General features: G+C 40.9%; 2 protein-coding genes across 4 annotated transcripts in view; one reads left to right on the forward strand and one right to left on the reverse strand.

Annotated features, from left to right (window-relative positions):
- ttc7b (tetratricopeptide repeat domain 7B) overlaps positions 1-15,270 on the forward strand; it is a 35,329-nt gene extending 20,059 nt beyond the window's left edge. For 2 of the 3 annotated variants that reach the window (XM_011490640.3, XM_020713376.2), the window contains 5 exons: positions 374-433; positions 7,942-8,082; positions 10,242-10,444; positions 12,496-12,569; positions 14,162-15,270. In XM_011490640.3, the coding sequence (XP_011488942.2) occupies positions 374-433; positions 7,942-8,082; positions 10,242-10,444; positions 12,496-12,569; positions 14,162-14,309 (626 nt within the window). In that variant the 3' untranslated portion in view covers positions 14,310-15,270. The remainder of the gene's footprint in view (positions 1-373; positions 434-7,941; positions 8,083-10,241; positions 10,445-12,495; positions 12,570-14,161) is intronic. The other variant, XM_004082665.4, reaches the window with a different exon arrangement.
- Positions 15,271-16,412: 1,142 nt separating this feature from the next.
- LOC100049422 (calmodulin) lies at positions 16,413-23,865 on the reverse strand. Its single transcript, XM_023952043.1, has 6 exons — positions 23,740-23,865; positions 19,728-19,758; positions 19,494-19,637; positions 19,249-19,355; positions 17,660-17,795; positions 16,413-17,541 (listed from the first exon to the last, which is right to left on the reverse strand). Exons 1-6 carry the CDS (start codon positions 23,740-23,742, stop codon positions 17,513-17,515), a joined length of 450 nt encoding a protein of 149 aa, XP_023807811.1. The 5' UTR covers positions 23,743-23,865; the 3' UTR covers positions 16,413-17,512.
- Positions 23,866-24,014: the final 149 nt, after the last annotated feature.

Below are 24,014 nucleotides of genomic sequence, written 5' to 3' on the forward strand. Positions count from 1 at the left end.
TTTTTCCATTCATGCATGCAGTGTTGTGTATTTGCACTACATATGCAGAAGCTTTTGCCATAAAATGTAACTTTAAATCAAAATAGTTTATTATTTGTTACATAAATATAGTTGTTTCAAAAAAGACAAACGTGAACATTATAATAAAAATAAGACGATCCACATTTAGGTTTAGATTTTATGGCTTTTATTTTGGCAGACATACTGATAAAGAAAGAACTGTTAATAACATCTGGTATGTTGTCATATTGCCACGTTGCCTTCATTGTCCCATTTGATTTCTGGGAATCATCTGTCATTCCTGTCTGTTTTTCATCTTTGAATCAATAATCAATGTCTTTCTTTTTTTCTACATCCTCCCATTTTTCTTAAGGCTGCCCTCAAGATGATAACACTCTAGGTCTTTCCTCCGTCCTTCCTTCCTTTTCTGTTTGTAAGTAGCCATCAAATGTCCATCTTATTTTTCTTTCTCCATTCTTTTTTAAAATTGTTTTATTTTACACATTCTTTGTTCCCTCTCCTGTCCTATTTGTTTAGGCATTTTCAACGCAGAGATAATTTGCGTGAATTACTGAAGAAGATTTCTCGTTTTGAAAAATTTCAAGGAAAGCAGTGATTTTGAACAATTACTCTGATGCGTATGAAGAAAGCAGTAAACATGGTGCGAAGCCCATGAATAGAAGGCATATTATTAAGTAAAGGGCAGATTGGAATGATATTTTAACCGTAATTCTTAAACTTTTCTATGAAACCAAATCTGGTCAATACTTTACACCAAGCTGACAGGAGAGCATTTTCTTCTTTTTAACCTGAACTATAAAATGGGCGAACTATTTTTAATAACTACTCAAACTATGACAGCAGTTCTTACTTCAACAATGAATAAAGAAGAAAAAACAATGAATAAAGAGTAGATGTTAATGTTAGCCCTTGAAAATCCATTATTGAAAGTTAAAGTATAATATGCAGACATTTTTGTCAAAAAAGTTGGTAAAATTCTGAACTTTTAAGTGATAGAACAAGATTTGATTAATAAAACTATACTTTTTCCTTTTCTTTTTTAAATTAAAGAATTATAGTAAACAAATAAGTGTCAGTGCAGTGTAATGGAAAGATAGAAAGAATACTTAGAAGAGTTTATGAATGAAGAAAATGAGAGCGTGGCAATGATGAAGAGACACTTTTTGTCTTCTCAATGTAAAGGTGTATTCTCTTGTGTGCCAACTCACTAAGGCGGGCAAATAACCTTATATAGATACAGAACAGTCAAACCATGCTCTTAGCTAAATCTGTTGGGTGTAAAGCCCAAAGGTAAGGGTAACACCAAACAGCCCCCACCGAACACCCCCCGGAATTAGGAGCGGCTGTCCAAACACCAACTCAGCGGAGGACGCGTCTGGGCCAGTCTTAGGAGCTGAGCGTAGCCCGAGCAGGACCAACGGCAAACGTTCCAGCCAAAGGTCATCTGTGAGCGCTATGCGGTGCGCCACCTTAAGGGAACGGTAGAAACGCTCACACAACCCATTCGCTTGAGGGTGATGAGCCGCAGTACGGTGCACATGGATCCCTAAAGATCACACCATTCCCAACCAGAGTTCTAAAACAAACTGGGGGCCCCTCTCCGTAGTAATGTATGACAGTAGACCAAAACGGGCAACCCAGGCACAAAGAAATGCAACGGACCACGTCAGCAATTGTAGTGGAGGACAGAGGAACTACCTCGGACCACCTGGTTGTCCGATCCGCCGTAGTTAACAAGTGTGTGAAAGAAGGAGACAGTGGACCAACCAAATTCACGTGCACATGGTCGAAACACTGGGCCGGGATCAGGAAAGGTTCTAGGAGGGCTTTAATGGGCCGTGGAACTTTGGCACACTAAAACGCAACGCAGGACATGGCCCATCCCTTAGCATACTTATGCAAACCAGGCCACACGAAATGGGAACTAACCAGCATCACTGACATGCGTACACCTGGGTGGGTGCGAGAGGGAATAGACAGATTTGAAAATGCGGCAATGCCTTCCCGCAGGAACTACGGGCTGAGGGTGTTCTGTGGACACATTACACAGGAGAGATGGACCGCCATCTTGCCACACAACCTTCTCAAGCTTAAGGCCCGAACTACCGGAGCGGAGGGCAAGAATGTCTGCATCACCAGGCTAGTTGGCGGCTATATCAGAAAAAACGATCGAGGAGAGTAACCTTGGCTAAGACTGACTTAGCCCTGTCGAATGCAGCAACGCGGTCTGATCCAATCCAAAGGGTCTGTGGCTTTTTTGGAACGCAAGGTGTCATAAAGCGGCTGTAACAGGTGGGCAGCCCAGTGAATTAACCTGTTTTAAAGTTCACCATCCCCAAAAACTCCTGCAGGGACTTGACCACTACAGGACAGGGGGAAATTTGCCATGGCCTGGGCTTTGGTGAGCAGCGGAACCGCACCCTACGCCGAAATTCAATTACCCCAAAAATCATTGGCTGACAAATCAAAGTGGCATTTGGGCGGGTTAACAATCAAACCATGGGTTGCCAAAGCTGGAATACCTCCATGGGGTGCACGAGATGCTCTTCAGGAAAGGGGCTGGCCACCAAAATGTTGTCTAGATCAGTGTTTTTCAACCTTTTTTGAGCCACGGCACACTTTAACCTTGACAAAAATCCCGCGGCACACCAGCATCCCAAAAAGAAAAGAAAAAAAAGCAGAAACTCATAGTCTGTTTTGATCTACAGCCCCCCCCCCCCCCCCCCCCCACCGCCGGCAATCTGACGTGCATTTTAGTGATAATTGTGGCAGAATATTTTTCCTAAAAGATGTAATAAAAGTTAAGTTACATACAAACTGTATGTTCGTTGTGGTTTCAATCCGTGTAACAAGGACGACTCATTGTACGCTGAGGCGCTGTCCCTTTAAGCCAATGCATCATGGGAGACGTAGTGTGAATACGGCAACAAAACGGCAGAAACACTAGCGTCTCTGAGCTTCATGGTTTTGTTCACTTGTTCCACGGTCTGATACCGGATTCTGTGGAAAGCTACACCGCTAAAGACGAGCTTTAGCTGGTGTTTTTGTGGGAAATGAGTGAGTTATGAGCTAAATTGGAACAAGGAAGTGAAGACTTTTAACACTTCTGATTGGTCAGACTGATGACATGTGATTAAGCCTTCAAGAATGATTGGTGGAGTCGTGGAGACAGTAAAAGCTGCGGGACTTTTCAGAAAACAGTTATAGCTGCAGGTAAATCGCGGTGCTGTCATTCTTATCAAAATGTCTTTAATAGAATCAATTAAACACAAAGAAAAAAGTATTTTATGATCTTTCATATTCCTAACTACTCAGTGTTTTATCAGGACCTGTTTGGATGAACAAAGAGCTGATTTCCTGGAGATGGTAATTGTTTTGAGATCAGTGAATGAGGGCAATTTTCCACGGCACACTTGACCATCTCCCACGGCACACTGGTTGAAAAACACTGGTCTAGATAGTCAAACACGAACTCGAGATTGCATAGCACAGAGTCCATCAACCTTTGAAAAGTCTGGGCTGCACCTTTAAGACTGAAAGGCATGCACAGGAATTCAAAAATTCCAAAAGAAGTTTCCACCGTAGTCCTAGGCACGTCTTCGGCCCGCACTGGGACCTGATGGTAACCGCATACCAGGTCTACTTTAGAAAAACTGACATTCCCCAAAAAAACAAACCTAGAAATCCTGAATGTGAGGAATGGGGATAACAGTCAGGTGTTGTAGTGATGTTCAAATGGTGAAAATCCCCTCATGGGAGCCAGGAACCATCTGCCTTTGGCACCATGTGGAGGGGCAACGCCCAGGACCTGTTGGAGCGTCTCACGGTAACCAGACTCTCAATGGTCTTAAACTACTCTTTAGATTGTCCGTTTTGCTGCATTGAGGCACCATGCTGAAGCAGAAACTGGCGAGCGGAAATGCTCCACTCCGTGCTTAGCCACAGTGGAGGAAAAACCAGGGGGGAGGGGGGTCAAAGACGGGAATACAAATCCACTGACAACCCATGCGCACACAAAAAATCTGCACCAATAATGAAAAACAGTTTGTCCATTTGGTATCAAAAAGTCCTGATAGCACAGCAAAAAACTGTTCTCCACATTCGCCAGCACCCATTCGCCAGCACCCGACTGCTGCGTTTCCAGAACTGAACACTGAAGCAGACAGGCCATATCTCTGTAGCAGAAGCCCCTTAAGAGCCGCATACTTTTTAGTGAAGGGGGCATAGAAGAGGATGAAGAGTGGAAAGGCACTTAGTCCTGATGAAATACCTGTGGTGGTATGTCTAGGAGAGATGGCAGTTGAGTTTTTGACTGGGCTCTTCAGCAGGATCTCAGGTGGTGAGACGATGCCTTAGGAATGAAGAAGTGTGATGGTTCCAATTTTTAAGAACAAGGGAAATGTGCAGAGTTGTGTCAACCACAGAGGAATAAAGTTGATGAGCCATACAATGAAGGTATGGGAAAGACTAGTTGAAGCTAGCCTAATGGTTTATTCAGACTGGACACATTTGGCTCACTCAAAGTGAACCAGAGTTTGTTTCCCCCGATAACCCAGAACAAGTTTTCAGTGGATACGAACCCTGGGACTGGGACCAGGAACTGTTCTGGGACCAATCTTTCGAGGTGGTCTCGGTTCATTTCCGATTGGATTGAGCTTCGGTTTGCTCTGAGATTCCCTCTCCCCACCCTGACTGACATCTATTCCACACGCTGCCTCACCCGAGCCCATAACATCATCAAGGACAGCTCACACCCTGGCTCAGAGTGGTTTGACTTGATGCCCTCTGGGAGGCGCTACAGAGGCATCAGAACTAAAACAAGCAGACTCAAAAATAGCTTCTTTCCCAAGGCAATAACTATGCTCAACTACCAAATGCACAGATAAAACACTTGCCAATGTATATTTTCATGTATATGTATATATGCTTATGTATATCTGCTTATTTAAGTATTTATAAGTACTCTGCACATAATTACAGACATTTTTATATTTGCACATTTAATATTTTGTATATTTGCACACTTCCTTGGTACACTCCTTGGTACATATTGTACATATTAACATTTTTATATTATACTTTGTTTTTGCACTGTGATGGTGACTGCTTGAATTTCATTGTCTACGTGGATAGTGACAATGAGGGCATATCTTATCTCTTATCTTATCTAATTCTTCACTTGCTACATTTATTTTAACACTGCCCGAAACGCGTTTTACATACTTTTCTGTGTCTCATTACGTGGCACACACTGCTGTGACGCCATCCTAAAAGCTACCTTGAAGTTCCTTAACAGAATTCTCTCAAAACAATGACATTACACCACAACGATGAGACACAGCAACTTATTGAAATATAGATGAATGCAGGTTCATCAAAACAACTTTTGAGTTTAATCTTTTTTTATTGAGCACCAGAAATACAAAACATGTAAAAAAAAACAAAGGCAAATGTCAGAATTATTCAAACAATTCTCCTTTTCTTTAAACAAGACAAAACGTAACAGAACCCACTCCCAACCCACCAAGAACATGAGAGGCGTCCGAAAAAATCAAACAAGTTATTACATCAAGTGATGGAAGCAGGCATGCATCACTTAGGCTGAGTGTGACGATGACACGATGACTAAAAATGTGAAAACAGAGAACAAGCTGCTACTTGGGCCCAACACAGATAGAAATTTGCCTCTGCCCCCCCCCCCCCCCCCCCGAGTGTATTTAATCTTTTCTAGCTCCATAAATTGTAATATTTGACTTACAGTGTAATAAAATTCTTCTACGTGCAACTAGTGTTGTAGAAGTTGAGATGCAAGATGCAGCTTCAAGAAGGCACCAGTCCAATATCAGGCGTGTGAAGCCATGGTATGATATTCTTAACATTTGAATCCCAGTAATAGTAGCAAAAGTTGTGAAAGGCTAAACTACCTTGATTTTTAGACGTCTGTAGCAATTCAAGCCATATCCTAGGTTTCCTTCCATCCCCTATAAATAACACAAAAGTTTGATTTTTACCCAGAGAAATTGCCAAATTTCTTCAAAGCATGAATTATGAGGGGGTGTTTAGACTGGGGTCTGAGAGATATAACAATAGATCATCTGCATACAAAGATACTCTATGTTCCCTACACCATAATAGCTAAAGCGAGCTGAGCGGACAGCCCTGGCTAGTACCCCATGACAACTGAAAGAATTGTGACCACTTACCATTACCAATTACAGAGGCTTTAGGTGATTTATACAAAAGCTCGATCCAGGAGATGAAGTTAATGATAACCAAATTTCTTTAAACACGAAAACAGAAATCTCCGCTTCACCCTATCAAATGCTTTCTCCATGTCAAGTGCAACTATACTAAACTAAACTATACTTGAGCAGGAGGGTTATTGATGCTTTAGTTAATGTCTGGGGGAGGGAGCCACGGGATAAAGAATCATTAAACAAATCAAGAAGCATTGGGGTTAATTTGTTTGAGAACTTTTTAAAGAACTCTATAGGGTTCCTATCCGGGCCTGGTGCCTTACCATTTTTGCATTGAGTGTATTGCATTAGTGATTTCATTATGGTCCAGTGGAAGTTCAGCATTAGTTCCATGTATTTCTGTTATTTAGAAAAATGTAAAGCCAAAACCAAGAACTAAGCCTATACCTGTCCTTCTCCATGAGGCAGGCTGTAGAAGTACACAGGAAGTACTGCTTTTGTGACATGACATACCACAAAAGCAGTACTTTTTGTTTCAAACATAGTTGCAATGCTATTTCAACCTTGGTCTGTTTTTCTTGTCTAACATTGCTAAGAAAGCCCTTTAATTAAATGAAATTTAAATAAAATTTCAGGTATATTGGAACTGTTTTTGTATTTCTTTGTATTAAAGTTGGCATTATAGTTGGCTATGGCACAGTTATTGAGGAGAAAAATTCAAATTAGGACTTCATGTCAAAAACGTCACTGACTCTCGGTTTATACAATAGAAAAATATAGACACCAGGCAAGTTTTCTCCAAGATTCTTTTGCTGTCACGTTTTTGCATTGTTATCATAAAAAAGTTAATTCAGGTGTTAAATATATAAATTTACAAAATTACTAATATAAGTTTTAATAAAATTAGACTGGGAATACATTCAGTCTTAACTTAAAAGCAGATTTTGACATATTGAAGTTTGGACGAACATCTATTGGTGTTTAAATAAGTCAAAAATCCATCTTTTATGCAGCATTTAATCAAACTTTTACCAAAACACCTGACAACGATCTGTGGCTCCCTATCTTCAACATCTACCGACAAGGAAATTGAACAGGAAAAGAAGGATGGATGACTAACTAAAAATGAAAAAAGTTAGGAATTCCTGACACCTTCCATAACAAACAATGATTCTCTGCTTTCCAGACTTTGCTGTGAAAAACAAACAGTGAAACAAATTTCTTCCCATCCGCAGCAACAAGAGAAATCCTTTCCAGGTGTTATTGCACTGATTTTGCTCATGTTGCAGGTGAAAGCTACAAAATAAACTTTGATTGCAAGCAGAATATTTAATAAAATACAACATCTGTATTATTAAAAAAATAGAACAAAACTGCATTCATTCTTTCTTAAAAAAAACTGAAAATATCTGAATATTTCTATCAGATAAATAGGCAGAAAAGGTTCTGTTCCAGTTTATTCTAGTCTTCCTTGCTTCCAACAAACTGAGTGTTGCTGTTTATCAAGAGCTCTTGTGCTGTGTTGAATGGAGCATGCAGCATGAGGCTTAAGCGAAAAAACACCTGATTTTGTTTGCTCGTCTCTTTCTGAGGAGTCCCTGCTCTTGTGCTTGGTTGAATGAAGCTTCGGCATTACAAAAAGATGGCTGCTCCATCTCTTGTTTGACGACAGTCTGTTTTGTTGGTTTAGTTTGCCCTTGACGACGAGGTTGTCTGCCTCCAGGTTCGGTGCATGCTACATCCATAGCAGCCAGTCGGGTGGAGCAGGCGCTGTCAGAGGTGGCGTCTTCCTTGCAGAGCAGCGCCCCCAAACATGGACCTATTCATCCCTGGATGACACTGGCTCAGATCTGGCTTCATGCAGGTATGCACAGTCACATTATGTAAGAAATGGTTTGAGTTAAACTGCCCAAAAAAAAGCTGTTTACTATCTACAACAGAGTTTTTAGGTTTTATGACACAGAAAATCTGCCATTTTGAAAAAATGTTTTTTTTTTTTTTTTTTTTAAATAAATTTTTCACATACAGCTCTGACCAGAGCAGCGTCGAAGGGGAAGAGTGAGGGGCGGGGAGCAACCATTCTGCCAGGGAGGGCGGGTCAAAAGGGCGCGGGAAGGGTTGCACCTGCAACATTGCTCGTGGCTTTGATTTTTTTTAAATTGTAATTTGTTTTTCTTATAAACTTGATAATTATATTTTATACTTTCGATCAAATTTGCACTAAAACAAGGATGTGGTCTTTTACTGCTTCAGACCTCTTCTAATACACTGTTCTCTCATTTTTTGCTGGAGTTACGTTCTAAAATTGCCCACAATAGTTGAAATTCGCGAAGTAGGATTCCATATTTTATAAGGCTGAAAACTCCTTACTTTATACACTTTTTTTAAATGTAAAAACTTTCTTTGAACTTGAACAATTTCACACTTTTCTTTTTTGCTTAAACTCTCAAAGTTCAAACCTTCATAGAAAAATCCTTTTAGGAGTTTTACTCTTAAAAAAAGTGTATAAAGTGTGTAGTAAGGAGTATTATAGAATGAAAACAAAGATCTGCGATTGGAGATCTATGTTGATTTGGCAAACTGAACGGCTGGACAGAATGTACTGGATACACGACACAGAGGAGATTGATTGATAAGGTCTACAGCCAACCAGAACACAGAACATCAAACTTATCAGGCACTCTGTGGCTTAAATATCTGATATTTGGGGCAATTTTCTTCCAGTTAAAAAAAAAAAAAAAGTAAAATTGCACTGAAAAGGAATCAGTGACACAGCAAGACGGCAGAAGGTGAACAGCAATATAGCAAAGGAACACTGTATTTGAAAGCTTGGTGACCCTTGACTTCAAATGCCTGATGTCCATCAACATATTCAGAATGTGGCCAGATTATTATCTGTTTTCTTGGGTAAACTGGTTTTGTAATGTCATGGAAACCAGAATGATAGTTTCTCTAACCAGAGAAGTAGATTATAGCAGGATCTGCACTCTTCACACACACAGGATGTAAAAAGATTAGGAATTCTGGAAGACACAGGGATCTGAGAAACCTCCATAAGTGCACAAAAACTGTGCTGGGTCATAGACCATGATCTGCAGTAGACTTTTGTAGATGCGTGGGGGCAGGTAGAGGCCACCATGCCCCCCCAGCACACTTCTTTATATGCATAGGCATCTTAAAAAGGGTCAATAACTTAAATATCTTGTTGTGTTTGGTACGGAGTGATGCTGTTGGGCAACCATCTCAGCTCCAGCACACAATTTATTCCATTAATGTGATTACTGAAGATCATCCAAGCTATTTTTTAGTACATTGGAGACTTTAAATCTGACATTTCATGAATGTGAGCACCAATACTTACCTAATGGCTGAAAAATTCAAATCTTCCTATACCCCAACTTTAAAATGAAGGAGGGAGTTTGCTGATCTCAGCTTCTGCAAACATTTCCTTGATAAGTTTGATTCTATTTTGTCTTCTGTTTGGTTTTCCTCCTCTGAACAATTGTATTTGTGCATCAGCATCAGAGATTTGCAGAGCAAAAGGTAAACAGACAGCAGAGTAACACAGCAAGCACTCAAACACAAGGTTGTTTTGTTCCCCTTTATCTGTGGAGCTGCTTCCTGCTGTAGGTGGTCATTTCCATCTAGGGAGCACAGTTAATGTAATCATCTAATTACAGGAAAGATGGAGAACAGTCAGCTCATTTCCTCCTTTGATTATCGCCTGCATCACTGTTTCTGTGGCAAAAAAAGTTTGTTTTTTTACATTTTATTTGAAAAAGGTTTATTCTTTTTTATTTAAATATTAAAATGATGATAGTCACTTGTGATTAAAACATTTAAGTTTATGAGGAAGCAACATCCTCAACATAAGAAAAGCAGTATTAATGAATTGGCCTTCACTTTTTATAATACACCTAATTTTATAGACATGTAGAAATTCTACCCTCATTTTTCTGAACTAAACATGGGTGTAACGCAGAGCTTTGGTGGTCCTGTCTCCCTCTGTGTGTTCTCAAACAGCTGAGGTGTACATCGGGATGTCGAAACCAGCTGAGGCCGCTGCGTGCACTCAGGAAGCTGCCAACCTTTTCCCAACATCCCATAATGTCTTGTACATGAGGGGGCAGATAGCCGAGCTGAAGGGCAATATAGAGGAGGCCAAGCGCTGGTATGAAGAGGCCCTGTCCATCAACCCCACGCATGTGAAAACCATGCAGAGGCTGGTAAGACGCACAGCGTGCACACATGTGAATGTGCTCTGTCCTGGTGAGGTGCTTTGAAAGGCTCACTACGTTAAAAATGGTCTTGTTTTTTATTTTATTTTAACTTGTTCTTGTGGCATTTTCTAATGAAAGAAAACTGAACTTAATGTTGCGCATTTCTTTATTCAAATTGTCGTAAATCGGGAGCAGACAAAAAAAATACTGTTTGAGAAGGAGCTTCTTTGTGACGTAGAGACTACAACCTCCCTGCTCCACTCCATTCTGATGAATCTACTAGTAGATGAATGGATCCGTGTACGTCTGGGTTTTCCTCATCTGAGCTGGGATCGGGATCAAACTGTTCCTCGCCTTTTTTGTTGCACTGTTAATGTTAGGTTGGGGCTGTGAAGAGCTGTAAGCTAGTGGGGGAGTATAAACAGGTGGGTGACGGGAAGTGGGGGCAGACTTGCTTCATGCCAAAAATAATAAATATTGAATCAATGTTGTTTTTTTGGTACAAATCACTTTTTTACAAAAAGCGGACTATTTGATACGTGGGGCGGCGTGGACCTGGAGTGCAGCGACAAAGGAAAAACGGTTCATGTATTTTTGTGTAGGTGATGTATGCGTGAGCAGATCTTTTATTCCCCAAAGCTTCACCAGCTGTGAGTTGTGAGGGCAAACGGTTGCCATGGGGATGGGCAAATTTGAGCTGTAAGTTCATCCAAATTCTGTTTCCAGAGAGGAGGCGCACTGAGGTTGTTTTTGCATCATGCGCCGCAAGACTCCGCTCCTTACATTAGAGTGAAGTGAACATGTCTGTCTGTGTTTTTGAAGAACAAGAAATATAAGCCATGGAATGTGAGACGAGGAAGACTTAGTCTGGTCTGGGCTGCGTTGGCCCGTCTGAACACTGGCTTTTTTCTATGAATGAACTCGTTTTAAATGCAGACGCAGGCTTAGAGAGCAGCTTGTTTCGGTTTGTAAATAATAATAATACTGGATTAGTTTTATCTACGCTTTTCCAAACGCTCAAAGTGCTTTCAGTGTGTGTCCATTATTCATTCACTCCTCATTCATACATGGTGATGGCAGAGGCGTGGCTGCCAGTTCGTGCCAACGGTCCCTCTGACCATTCAGACATTCATACTCATTCACACACCAGGCAGGGAGGGGGAAGTGTCTTCCCTAAGGACAGTGGGCTGGGGGAGCGGGGATCGAACCGCCGTCTATCATTGGACGACCTGCTCAACCGCATGTGCTTCAGTCCCTTTCAGTTCCTCCAAAAATGTGATACTGAAGTTATTCACACATGATTTGTTGTTGGTTGTATCATCTGCCATCGCAGAGAGATTTCATGGTGTAATGATTAATTTTACCTTTCATATCACAATTTGTGGTTGTTTAAACGATTCATAGTCGATTTTGGTTCCTTTGGTTCACTGACCCAAAATTGATCCATAACATCCATAACCAGTGTGACTCAGATAAATACCTGGTACTGAAGAATCCAGGGGAGGTTTTCCACATTCCTTGTACTTCTGGCAAGATAATCAAGTCTAAATATGTGAAAGATGTGGACACAAAACCAAGAATTATTGGAAAATCCATTCACATTTTCGTTTCCTAGAGTTCAGCTACTGTTTTTCCACATCAAAATAATACAAACAGAACAGTATATCACGTATGGTCACAGTATCTGTTTCCACACATTGGACTGTAGTGATGGCTTCATCACTGTCATCACAGCATGTTGTCCGCTTGTTCGTTGCTACGTTATGGTAAAATAAACCTGCCGTACCTCAATCCATGTCTTCCGAAACCAATATAACCAATTTTTTTTATTTGGAAATGATTTTATGATGGTATAGGTGGATTTTTTTAACAACTTGTCTCAGACAGATCGATCTGGTTGGATCATTGGAATAGAGACAGATTCATCGTCACAATGCTTAGAGAAGATGTTTCACACCACTCCACATTCTGCAGTAAAATGTAGATCTATTGTCATCATTCATGTTGAAATAATCTTTCTCCCATCTTTGCTGGAATTGTTTGTTTGTCTCTCTCAGGGTCTGATTCTGCACCAGCTGCAGCGCTACAGTCTGTCTGAGAAAGTCCTCAGAGATGCTGTGCAGGTCAACAGGTTGGCTTCAAATTGTTTTTGGTTTTTTTCTCTTTCTGACTTTCCATTCCTTTTGTTTTTTTGCGCTTTTTAAATATTATTACCCCTCCATTTTTACGTTTTTCTGGACCAGGGGTATGCAACCTTTATGGGTAAACGAACCATTTGGACCAAAATCCAACCTGAGCCACAAAGTCCCACTTCACCAAAATACACTTTATTTAGGTTTTGTGGCCATTAAGGCGCTTATTTTTAAAATGTAGCTTTTAAATATTAACTGTTACCCTGCGACAGACTTGCGACCTGTCTAGCGTGCCCCCTGCCTTTGCCCACAAGTGGCCAGGATAGGCTCCAGCAGCCCCGTGACCCCGAAAGGGAAAAACGGTAGAAAATGAATGAATGACAGCGTTAGAAATAAGAAAAAAAAAATGGCAAGTAATATTTGGTTGTCCTTCGATACCAATATTCAACAGCAACGAAACCTACTCAGATGTCAGCACTTACATCTTTATTTCTTCTATACATCTAATATCAACTGCCTCTTATGATGGACATTTGAAAAACCTTTTAAATATTAAAAAGAAACATTTTACTAAACATTGAAGCATCTGGTGACACAAAGTATTGCCATGTAAATCAAATACTGTTACGGTCAAATGAAAATACTTTATCTTACCCTATAATATATCAGAAAATTGATTACATTAACCAACACTGTACACTGTACTCGGTTCGTTTGGAAGTCACGAGACATTGTTCGTGTACACTCGGTTTTATCTTACAGTCGGACGTCGGTGTCCCAAAAACTTTGAAAAATAGTCGAAAAATACCAAAATGTTGAATAAAAGACCAACCAGGTTGTCACTCAGACAACCATCAGGTTCATTTTTGGTTGTCCTCCGTGAAATCTGGTTGTCTCAGACAACAGGATAACCGCGCATTTCGAACGCTGCATGAATATTTACAGTTGAATTATAAAAGTCATGCTTTTGAGATTTAACAAATGCAACTTATTGACAGCAGCACATCAAAGTTTCTTTCAAAATAAGGTTCTTCTGCTGCAGCAGATTTCCTTAGAATAAACCAATTTAAACAAGTCATCTTCTATCCATATGACTTTTGTTTTAAATCTATCCATGTAAATGCACTTATAGACTTTAAGAACTTTGCCTCTGAACAGCATCTAGACACTGTTGTGCAGCAAAAGGTAAGAATATGAAATCCCTCCAACAGCATATTGTGGTAGTTTTACCAACATTTTGCTTAGTTATCTAACATTTTAAAATTCTAAAGATAAATAATGATAAAATAAATTACCCAAAACTAAAAACCCATTATGTCTTTAGATTGTTAGCATTTTCTTCAAAGACAGCGAACCACAATGGAGGGATAAAGCATGTGACCCCCTGCTCCAGACCTATTGCTTTTCATCCTGTTCCCTTTTTCTGTCCTCACTCAATTTCTCTCCTCATCTTTGTGATGCTCCTCTGACATTGTTCCATCTTCTCACATCTTCATGATTGTTCCTTTTTTGTTGTCTTGCCTTCTCTTGTTTCTGTCCTGACTTCTTCTTCTTACCTCCTCTAAATGTAACTCTGCTCTCCTCTGGTCAGCACGGCTCATGATGTCTGGAACAGTCTGGGGGAGGTCCTACAGGCTCAGGGAAACGCCGCCGCCGCCACAGAGTGCTTCCTCACCGCCTTAGAGCTGGAGGCCAGCAGCCCCATCCTGCCCTTCACCATCATCCCTAGAGCGCTATAAGAAAGAGATGCAGAGAGATGTCGAGGACACAAAAAGTGCAACATCCTGTTACCCCGCCCACAATGTTTTGCTAAGGCTGCTACCCATTACTGTGTGAGTGACTTAGTGTCTGTGCCAGTACATCTGTGTGCACCTGTGTGTATCCGTGCATGCCCACCTCCGTGTGTGCCAAAACATGCCCTGTGCGTACATTACAAAATAATATTTGGTTGCACTTCTGCTGTTCCACTCAGAAGCCGGACGGTTTTGTTTACACGTTACTTTGGTCCAAACACAGCGAAGCAGACTTGTAGCTGAACGACAGTTATCTTCACTCTGAGCCGGATATTTTTAAACCGAACGTACAGATTCACTGCTGCTGACATGGAGGACGTTTTTGTCACTTTACTGCTGTACAGGACATCCAACAAAAAAAAACTACTGAAGTATCGACACAGATGACGAACAAAACGCTGAAACAATCAGAGGAAAAATACCAAAACCAAGAAAATCCCAAAACACAAATATCAGAAATGACATGAAAGCTAGTAAATCTCCAACTTTCAGGGTCCCCTTCTGTCTTCTATCCCTGAGTTCTGTAGATCTCTGTAAATAAAGACACTTGACAGATTATTTCCTCATAAACCCGCTGTCCCTTATTGTGTAACTTTCCAGCTGCAACAGTTAAACCACAGCAGCTGGATTTATTAAGTGCCAAAAATAGAGACAGGCTTCAAAGTTAGGATTCGAGTTTAAGAAAATGTTTGACTTCTGTCACATTTTTTGGTGATAATTCCGATTTTCTGTGTGAAAGCATCACTGTCGTTTCTGTTTCTTGTTACAGTCATTTTTTTAATTGCTTTGATTAAACACACAAAGAATTGCTGTTCTATATTGAATTGTTTCCCTCTGTATTATTTTAGAGATTAAATCTATTTTCCTGATCAAATCGTAGTAATAAACTTCTTCAGTTTGCTGATCAGTTGTTGAAGGCTTTTCTGTTTTTTGGGGCCATAAATGACTGAAGCATCTAAATCATCGGAAGAAAAAATGAAAAAGGCTTCTGGTTTGATGATGTGAAAATGGGGTCCTGTGTATGTGTGTGATATTCCACAGGCTGTGACCTGGAGGTCACAGGTGTGTGTTACCTTCTCAGGTGTGTCACTGTCAGCAGGCCGCTGCGTTCCGTTTTTTCCCCCCCAGACAATGACACTGACAGCTTTTGTCCTGGGGTGTCAGCCCCCCCCCCCTCTTCACATTGTTGTCTCTGCAGGACTCTTAGGTGTCACTAACGGTTAATCTCTCAAAAAGGTCATGGCAATTCAAAGCAACTCCAACTATGTTTTAATTCTGTGACCCTTGTTCTATCCTAGGCACTTCATCGTTGGGTCACCTAGACCCACTAGACAGTGCTCTGAACCTTTTCTCTTCAATGATTTGTGATCTTCACTGGTGTCCATGGATAACATGAAATCTTTCCACCTTTGTCATGGTAGGGAGAACACGTCAATGTAAGGGTGGGGTCATCTCAGATAGCACAAGGGTTAAAAACTATATTTGACACCCCCCCCCCCCCCCCCCCGCCACTTTATCCAGCTTAACCCTAATCATCAGTGCCACAAATCTTAATGCACACAGTTTATTAGAAGGAACCTATCACAGGTGAAATCAATTAGAGATCAAGTTCAGCAGAGATTCATGTATTCATCAATTTTTAGTTTTAGCATCTTTGTTGCCCCCCCCCCCCACATCCTCATGTTCTCAAACTCCCACAGCAAGCTTCAGCATCCTTCTCAGCAGACCATTCTGCATGTCTGTTGCCTAGCAACAACTCATCTGCAGACACTCAAGCCATTCTGGAGAAGTCCTTGTGGCACCTTGGATACCGTAGTTAAATTAGCCGTTAGAAAGATTCACGTTTATTTTACATTTCGTCATCAAAAAAAAAACTCCCACATAAGTAACATTGTAATTTTGTTCTCGTGTGGCTGAATTGCTCGTCTCCTGAAGATTTCTGCATTAAGGATATCTGATGAGTCATGTTTAGGTGGCCCTTCCCCCCCACAGAGACATTCCCCACTGAAAGAAAATCAGACAGTTTCTCTACAAACATGCAAGACAGTGTTTTTAGTTAATGATAGTTTTATTGGAAAAACAAAATGTAAAGACTAGCATGTACAACTTGGAATGCAGATCAACTGAACAGCTGGACCGGGCCAGGCCTCGCTGCACACACGCCGACTCACACAAACACAAAGAAATGCTGCAAAGCAACGACCCTGTCCCCCACTATATTGAACCACCCCCCCCCCCCCAGAGTCATACAGGCACAGCCTTTGAGGCAACGCAGAAAGAACCCGTTCAGTAGCGGTCAGTCTTTCACAAACGTCCTAAAGAAATACTTTGAAGTGGTCAAAGAGTTGGTTTTTAGAGCCTGGCATTGCCTCACAAACTGTCCAGTATATGATCATCTTTAAAACCCCAACCATGTCCCTCCCTTCAACAGCTGGGTGACAGCAGCCCAGGAGGGGTCCCAAGTCTCCACCCTAGCCTCCCCCTCAAAAAAGGTCAACACACAAAGGATAAATTGAGTAAACTGACATGCCATAAACACAAAATCTAAAATGACTTGTTTATTCAATTTTCATATTTTTCTTAAAAATATCTGTCATCAATAACTTTATTCGGGTGAGCAACCTGCAAATGTCCTGCTGGTTCACTCACTCCCCTCTCCTCCTCACCTTTTCCCTTCTCCGTGGGTCAAAGGTCAACCTCAGGCCCAACTACAGCCTTCTGTCTCTGGGTTCACAAAGGTAACCCATGTAACGCTGCATGCATGAAGAACAGAAAAACAAAACGGGAAGTAGAACAAAAGGCAATTGGCCAGCCCAAATAATCGTCATGACATCAGGCAGATGGAACCAGGAAGCAGAGCGGCGGTGGCCGAAACCAGCCGGCTGCACAGAAGCTTCTTGTTTAACAAGTTGAGATCTGATCGGGCAACTCAGCGCTGGCGGCGGGGGGGAATACAAGCCAGAACATGCAGAATTTGATTTTTCTTTGTATCTTTTACCTTTTTTGAACTTGTTAATATGGACAGATTTTCAGTTTTCCAACATTCAGTTTAAATTGTCTATACATAACAGTATGATTAAATGTAGATTTTTGCGATAAGAGGTAAGTGAAACAATTGACTGATTCTTTGTCGTTACTGTGAGCCCAGTTCATTTGGCAGTCATCATCTGAACAAACTCTGTGGAGGAAAAACAAAACAATTAAACTCTTTTCAGGCACAAAATGTCACCATAGTCTTGTAGCATGAATTCCTTCAGAGCAGCTTTAGTAAACATTGGAACTTTAAGATCTCATACCTTCATAATTGACTTGTCCATCTCCATCTATGTCCGCTTCTCTGATCATCTCATCCACCTCCTCATCAGTCAGCTTCTCTCCTAAGTTTGTCATCACGTGACGCAGCTCTGCCGCACTGATGTACCCATTGCCATCCTGACCAACACATACAGGATTGAAAATGAACTGGAAGTTCACACCGGGCATGTGACACGCGTTCAATAAGGCACTAGAAGGAGTTCTTGAACAGGCTTTTTTAGCATATGGTGTTTCCACTAGACGAGCACAGAGGGGCTTCTTCGTGTTCTACTGCTTATTAGTGCACATCCGTCAGTCGGAAGAGGCTTGGTGCCAAATGTCAAAGCGGTGCAAATCCTGCTTCCGTTTTTTGTCTTTCACAGCCGTATTCTGATATATGAAAGATTTAGTCTCATAATTTTGCCATTACTATCTTCTCCTCTATGATCGATTTCCAAACTGTTACCATTACTGTGAATTAAAGCGGACGCCGTTCATACGTCACTGTCAAATCTAGTCCAAATTCAACTGCTTTAACTTTGAAGCCCAAATGCAAATACGTGCGTTTACATAGACTTATTTTATTGAAAATGGTCACTGGAATGTGGGCTGCAGAGGTTGATGTGAACATAGCTTAACTGTTTCAGCACACAGACATTTTTTCCCTACAGATTTCCTCATACAGGATTGTGTGTCAAATTTACCATTTATGTTTGTTAGAAAGGATGTTCCAAACAGAAACATTGGATAATTCTGATGCTTGAACAGATAAAAAGGAAACTTAAGCACAAACATAAAACTGTACATGCCTGCCTGTGTATTTTCTACGTTTTAGTGAGATCTGCACAATATTATTGTTCATTATGGATCCAAAGTAGATTTAATATAAAGTCTATGCAAATGACTTTCCTGCAAACATGTTCCGACAGCTTAAGGTGTCAAATTACATATTAAGTGTCAAGGGATCGGGTCACATGTTGCTTAATTTCAGCATTTGAATCGAGGAGACCCAAGACCTCCAAAACATATTAAGTCATGTCAAAGATGAAAAACAGAATGGTTTATTGATTTTATAGATAACTGATGAACAACTTTGCCTGATTTCAAATGTCGCTGTACCAAACAAGCAGGTAAAATCTAATTACAACCACAGCATGTTGGCACTTGCAGGTGAGATCGTCTCTTATTTTGGAGTCAGATTTGATTTGCAGATACTTTAACTCCAGCATTTTGTTTGACAAAGAAGGTTCCAAACAACAAACTTAAAGCAGAAAAGCAGTGGAGATGGAGGACATCTGCTCACAGCCATGGAGCTGCACAGATGGCGTGAACACATCAATGGAACTGCTAACAAACTAGACCTATTGGGAGATGCACTTTAATCTGGAACAATAACAACAGAAAACCCAGATTGCAGCTGCTGTAACTATTATTTGACCCAAGCAGACATTGTAAGCTTGAGTTTTGTTAGCAGAAACTCGTGAACACCAATTCTAAGGAGATTGCTTTGTTTATGGGACACATAAAGTGCAAATGCATTTACTAAACCTTTTTGTTGTACCCCAGCCCATGTACAATCCATAATACCAACCTTATCAAAAACTCTGAATGCCTCCCTGATCTCCTCCTCACTGTCAGTGTCCTTCATTTTTCTTGCCATCATGGTCAGGAACTCGGGGAAGTCAATGGTGCCGTTACCTTACAATGAATAAAAAATAGAGATACCGTTAGGGAAATCCCTGATTTTTCTTCTTTTAAAAAAAAAAAAAAAACAGTTTTAAAAGACAAAAATCTTTCATATTTAAATATCCCCAGCTCTAGGGGGTTTCACCATACCATCAGCATCCACCTCATTAATCATGTCCTGTAGCTCAGCCTCAGTGGGGTTTTGTCCCAGTGACCTCATCACTGTCCCCAGTTCCTTTGTGGTGATGGTACCATCCCCATCTTTATCAAATAGGGAGAAGGCTTCCTTGAATTCTGGGGGGGGGAAGCAGCAATGTTGTTGACAAAGAAACAACAATGCTTTGTCATCTTACAAAAGATGGTGGTGTTGCTGCATCATCTTACCAGCAATCTGTTCTTCTGTTAGTTGGTCAGCCTTAAAATGAAAAACAAAGAGGAAAATGAAGAGACAACTTAACATGACTGTAAAGTTTCCTTTTTTTCTTCAATTCATCTATTGATTCATGAACTTTATCCGTGTCATTCCAGCAGCAATAGTGTCAAAGGAAGGATTGAATCACACTGCAAACAGGCGGAGAACAGTTCAGATCACCCCAGATCCATGCAGCACAATCCCAGTAAGACACTCAAGGACACACATACACCCATTTCTAATAGAGTACTAAGCCATCTGTTGGATGGTTCAAGCACAACCTTTAACTCTCCAAAGTGGATATCTGTGAGGTCTGCCACCAGTTTCATAGCCTTTGGCTCTGGTTTCTTTGCTCCTCTGCAACCCAGTCCTACTCCATCCAATCTTAGTCCTCCACCTCCATTGCGCTGCATTAGATCTGCACCTCTGCCTCCTTCGCCAAACTCTTCCATTTTCCTTTGGAGCCCATCCAGGGTCTGGCGGACCATCATCAAGCCTTCAGCCAGACACTTGGTCTGCTCGCTGTTCTGGACGCCCTGTTTCTTAACCTCTGCTAACTCTGCTTTAGTCCTCTGTAGGCAGCTTCTGAGGTCCTGCATCTCCCTGACCAGGCTGTCCGTGCGGCTGGACGACACGTCCATCAACATCTGCAGAAATGCCCGATAGTTTCTCTCCTGCTGCTGGATGAGCTCCTTGTAGTGGTGCTGCTGTTCATCCAGGAGGTCATGAACTGTGGACAAGCTCACCAGATCATCGTCTGCTGGGTACACAGCAACCCTCTTGGGCCTCATAATGAAGGGACGATGACAGGGAGGGCTCGGATTATGGCTTGAGGTTAGAGGGATTGGTGGATAGAAAAAAGAATGGCTAGACATTTATTAATCACTATTTATTAGGAAGACAAAAGATTCTAGGAGAAATCAACAAAAACAAAACAAGCAGCTCCTCATTTCTCTCAACGGTAACATGTTTTGATTTCAGAAAAAAGAAAAAGTTTGGACTTGAGTAAATGGCAGATGCTCTCACCCTCCTGGTTATGCAGCTACTTTGACAGATCTATGAGTGGTGATGAAGCGCCTGCATAATCATTTAGCTCGTCTTTCAATCTTTCTAATGCCGACGGCTGAAAGATGGCTGTAATGTCCACAGTCCCACTGGAGCAGCAAGAGTGAGCCGATTGGACAGACCTGACAGGTTCATCAAATAATTGATCCTGGCGCCTGACGTTCTCCTTTTATGTCCCTCAGTTAATACGTCCAGCTAACCCACTGCCTGTCCAGCAGTACTGTGAGAGTAGACGACCACACACAGTCCTCCCCATCGCAGCATCTGAGCACGAGTGGGTGACACAGCAAATACAGTGAGGCGGTAACCGTGACAGCAAAGACTAAGCCCTCTTCTCACCTCTCTAACATGTGTACAATAGATATGTGTGAACTGATAGAGTATCTACCTCCTGCTGTAGTTCAGTAGACTAAATCCCCTTTATGCTTGTCGCTCTGTGTGTGTGGACACCAGGAGGCCTTGCCAAAGAAGGGCAGCCAAATGTGATGATCTTAAGTGTTAGAGTAATAAAGCCCACAACAGGGGAGGGCCCCGCCAATTTCTGCAGGTCCACATGTACGTGTTTATCTGTGACCTGTCAACTCAAGACTACAGTTGCAGCTCTGGGGGTGGAGGGATGGGATTAGTTAACCGTTTGGCCTGTGATATGGTGTCATGGGTTACACCAAATAGACCCCAAGGCAGGCCGCTTGCCCACAAAGTCTAAGGGCTTTTGAACAACTTCCCCCCCTGAAGACAGAACTCAAAGTTTAAAAAAACAACAACACACATCTAAAAAACTATTTGCTATAATCCTGTTGACTCCATAATGACTACCCCTATATTTTAAAAGGTGAAAAGGACTAGTGAGAAATTGTCGGCATGATTTCCATTCGTCCAACCATTTGTACTCATTTTTTTTTCAAAAAATAAGCCTCTACAACAAAACATTTAAATGATAAATATATAATTAGGTTAGATGCTTTAAATCCAAATGTTTAGAAGACAAAATGAGTCTGGAAAAGTTGTGAAATAAAAAAAACATTTTATGTTGGAATATTTTTTCTGACCAAACTACAACTATTAAATGACCAAATTCAGTTCTAATTTTCTATTCTACATCATGGTTATAGGAGTCTAAACCTGCTGACAGACATTAGGGAGCATTGGGCATACTTTGGTGGAAATAAAAGACACTCTGATTTGTATTGCAAGTTTAAAACAAATAAAAGAAGAATTTCTCTTTGGACTAAACATTAGCAGCCAAACCAGAAGGTTTTTAGGGCCACTTCATTTCAAATTTCTATATCACATCAAATGTTTTGTGTCTCCATTTGAGTTTTTGGTTAGATATGCTATCATAAAAGATAACAGTCTCTTCATGTAGTGACCAAGGACAACAATCTTGACAGACCTAGACTGCGTGCAGACCTCCAGATCATTCAAATCTGGATGTGGTTAGCTAGCTGACCTGTGGCTAGTTCTACATTTAAGTATTTTAGCCGCCAGCAAAGATCAGGTTTTTACAAACTACAAAACAGTAACAAAAAAAGGGCCGAACCCCTTGATATTTGACATTAAATTGTTGCAGGTACAATATACTTACATATGTACATTACAATATAGGTACAATATACTTTGGAGCCAATCAATACATGTATTGAAAGAAAATGAGACTCTTATACTATTATAAATGACTAAATGTTAGCTCCCGTGTCAACTTTAGTCAAAATGTTATGATTCAAAACATTTATATGCTATTTCTTAAACCAGAAAATTTAAACACCTAAAACTTAGGCTAACATTAGAGTTAAGAATTCGATAACTACAAGATCTAAATGGTAATATAGTAAATCCAGATATTTTTTCCAACACAAAAATGCCTAAAAATGTCGCCAGATGATGGCAAAATTTTACAATGAAATATTCTTATAGTTGAACTAAAATTCCCTAACAAATGGAAGAATTAAGCAAAAAGTAATTTATTTTGTAGATTTCTGTATGAAGCCAACCGTCCTTCCTTGGCTTAATTTGATTATTTTTTTCCTTTGATCAGAAAGCAAACTTTGAAATGCTTTTATTGAAGGGAGTGGCATCCCTTCAAGCACATGTCCAGTTTTATGGCCCTTTAGTGGAACACACAGTCCTGACCTGCAAGTCCCTGACAAACGAAATGGTTCCTTTAATACATGACAAGCAGAATTGTTGGCAATGCAGGACAATTTTCTTTAATTTTCACCCATTAGACAGCCGGATGAAACCAAATCAGAGGAATTCAATAGAATCACTGACAACTGTAAACTACCCATGAAACTTTAAAGAAGGTCCACAGGAAGGTAGTCATTTGCTTTTCAATCCGCAACCAAACCAGAAATGATAGATAGATGTTCTAGTGAACTATAATGTAAAACCCACCAACTAACTTGACTCTGAAAGATAACAATCTCTTTATTATCCTTTAGATTCAGATGTTAGCTGTTAACGTGTATGAGTATCATTCAGTACTCTGGTAAATTACTATGCTGATAACACCTTTGTCTTTTATAACAGCAAACTGCATCTCTATAGGCAGAAATATAATGTTTCTAGGAAGATCTGAAATGCCGGAGGGGGGGGGGCAGTCTGAGGGTGTAGTTTAGTAGTGGTTCTGCCAGCAGCAAGTTAAACCACCTGTACACATTAGCTTGTGGTGAGATCTAGCCTCGCTATATAATTCATCCTAAATATGTCAAGCCACGGTGATAAGCTTCTCACTTGCAACGACGGTCTACGTTTTGCCGCCACTGTTATTAATTACTGCAGCTAGCTAGCTTCAAAAACTTAACGGTTCCTAGCAACCCCCAAACGTCGTCAATGAACGACAGGGAACGCGGTGCACTAGGCGAGCAGACCGAAGCCAATGTCGAGTCGAACAAATTACAAATCATTATCAATACTCACCATGTCTGTAAGTTAGACGGTTGGTCTGCAGGCGTTACAGGGAAAGAGGAAATGGACGGTAGCCACTGAAGAGGGCTGGTTGGGGAAAAAGGACAGGCGGGACTAAGAACCGCCGAAAGGCTAACTGTATTCATCCGCACTGTTGAGAATTCAGTTGGATTTCCTGTTTCGGGATTCTCCTCCCTGTATGTCCTTGCACTTATGTGGTTATTCATACTCCCGCGTACGCGCGTGATCCAAGCATCAGTATTTTTCTTTGCCGAATAATAAAACGC

This window comes from Oryzias latipes, chromosome 22, assembly GCF_002234675.1.
Source record: "Oryzias latipes chromosome 22, ASM223467v1".
Classification (NCBI taxonomy): domain Eukaryota; kingdom Metazoa; phylum Chordata; class Actinopteri; order Beloniformes; family Adrianichthyidae; genus Oryzias; species Oryzias latipes.

What these genes read in the sequence shown, in the direction of transcription:
- LOC100049422 (XM_023952043.1), bottom strand. An exon ending in TAATGAGGTGGATGCTGATG is followed by an intron (nt 19,356 to 19,493) that starts GTATGGTGAAAC and finishes ATTCATTGTAAG; the next exon opens with GTAACGGCACCATTGACTTC. An exon ending in TGGACAAGTCAATTATGAAG is followed by an intron (nt 17,542 to 17,659) that starts GTATGAGATCTT and finishes TTTCCTCCACAG; the next exon opens with AGTTTGTTCAGATGATGACT.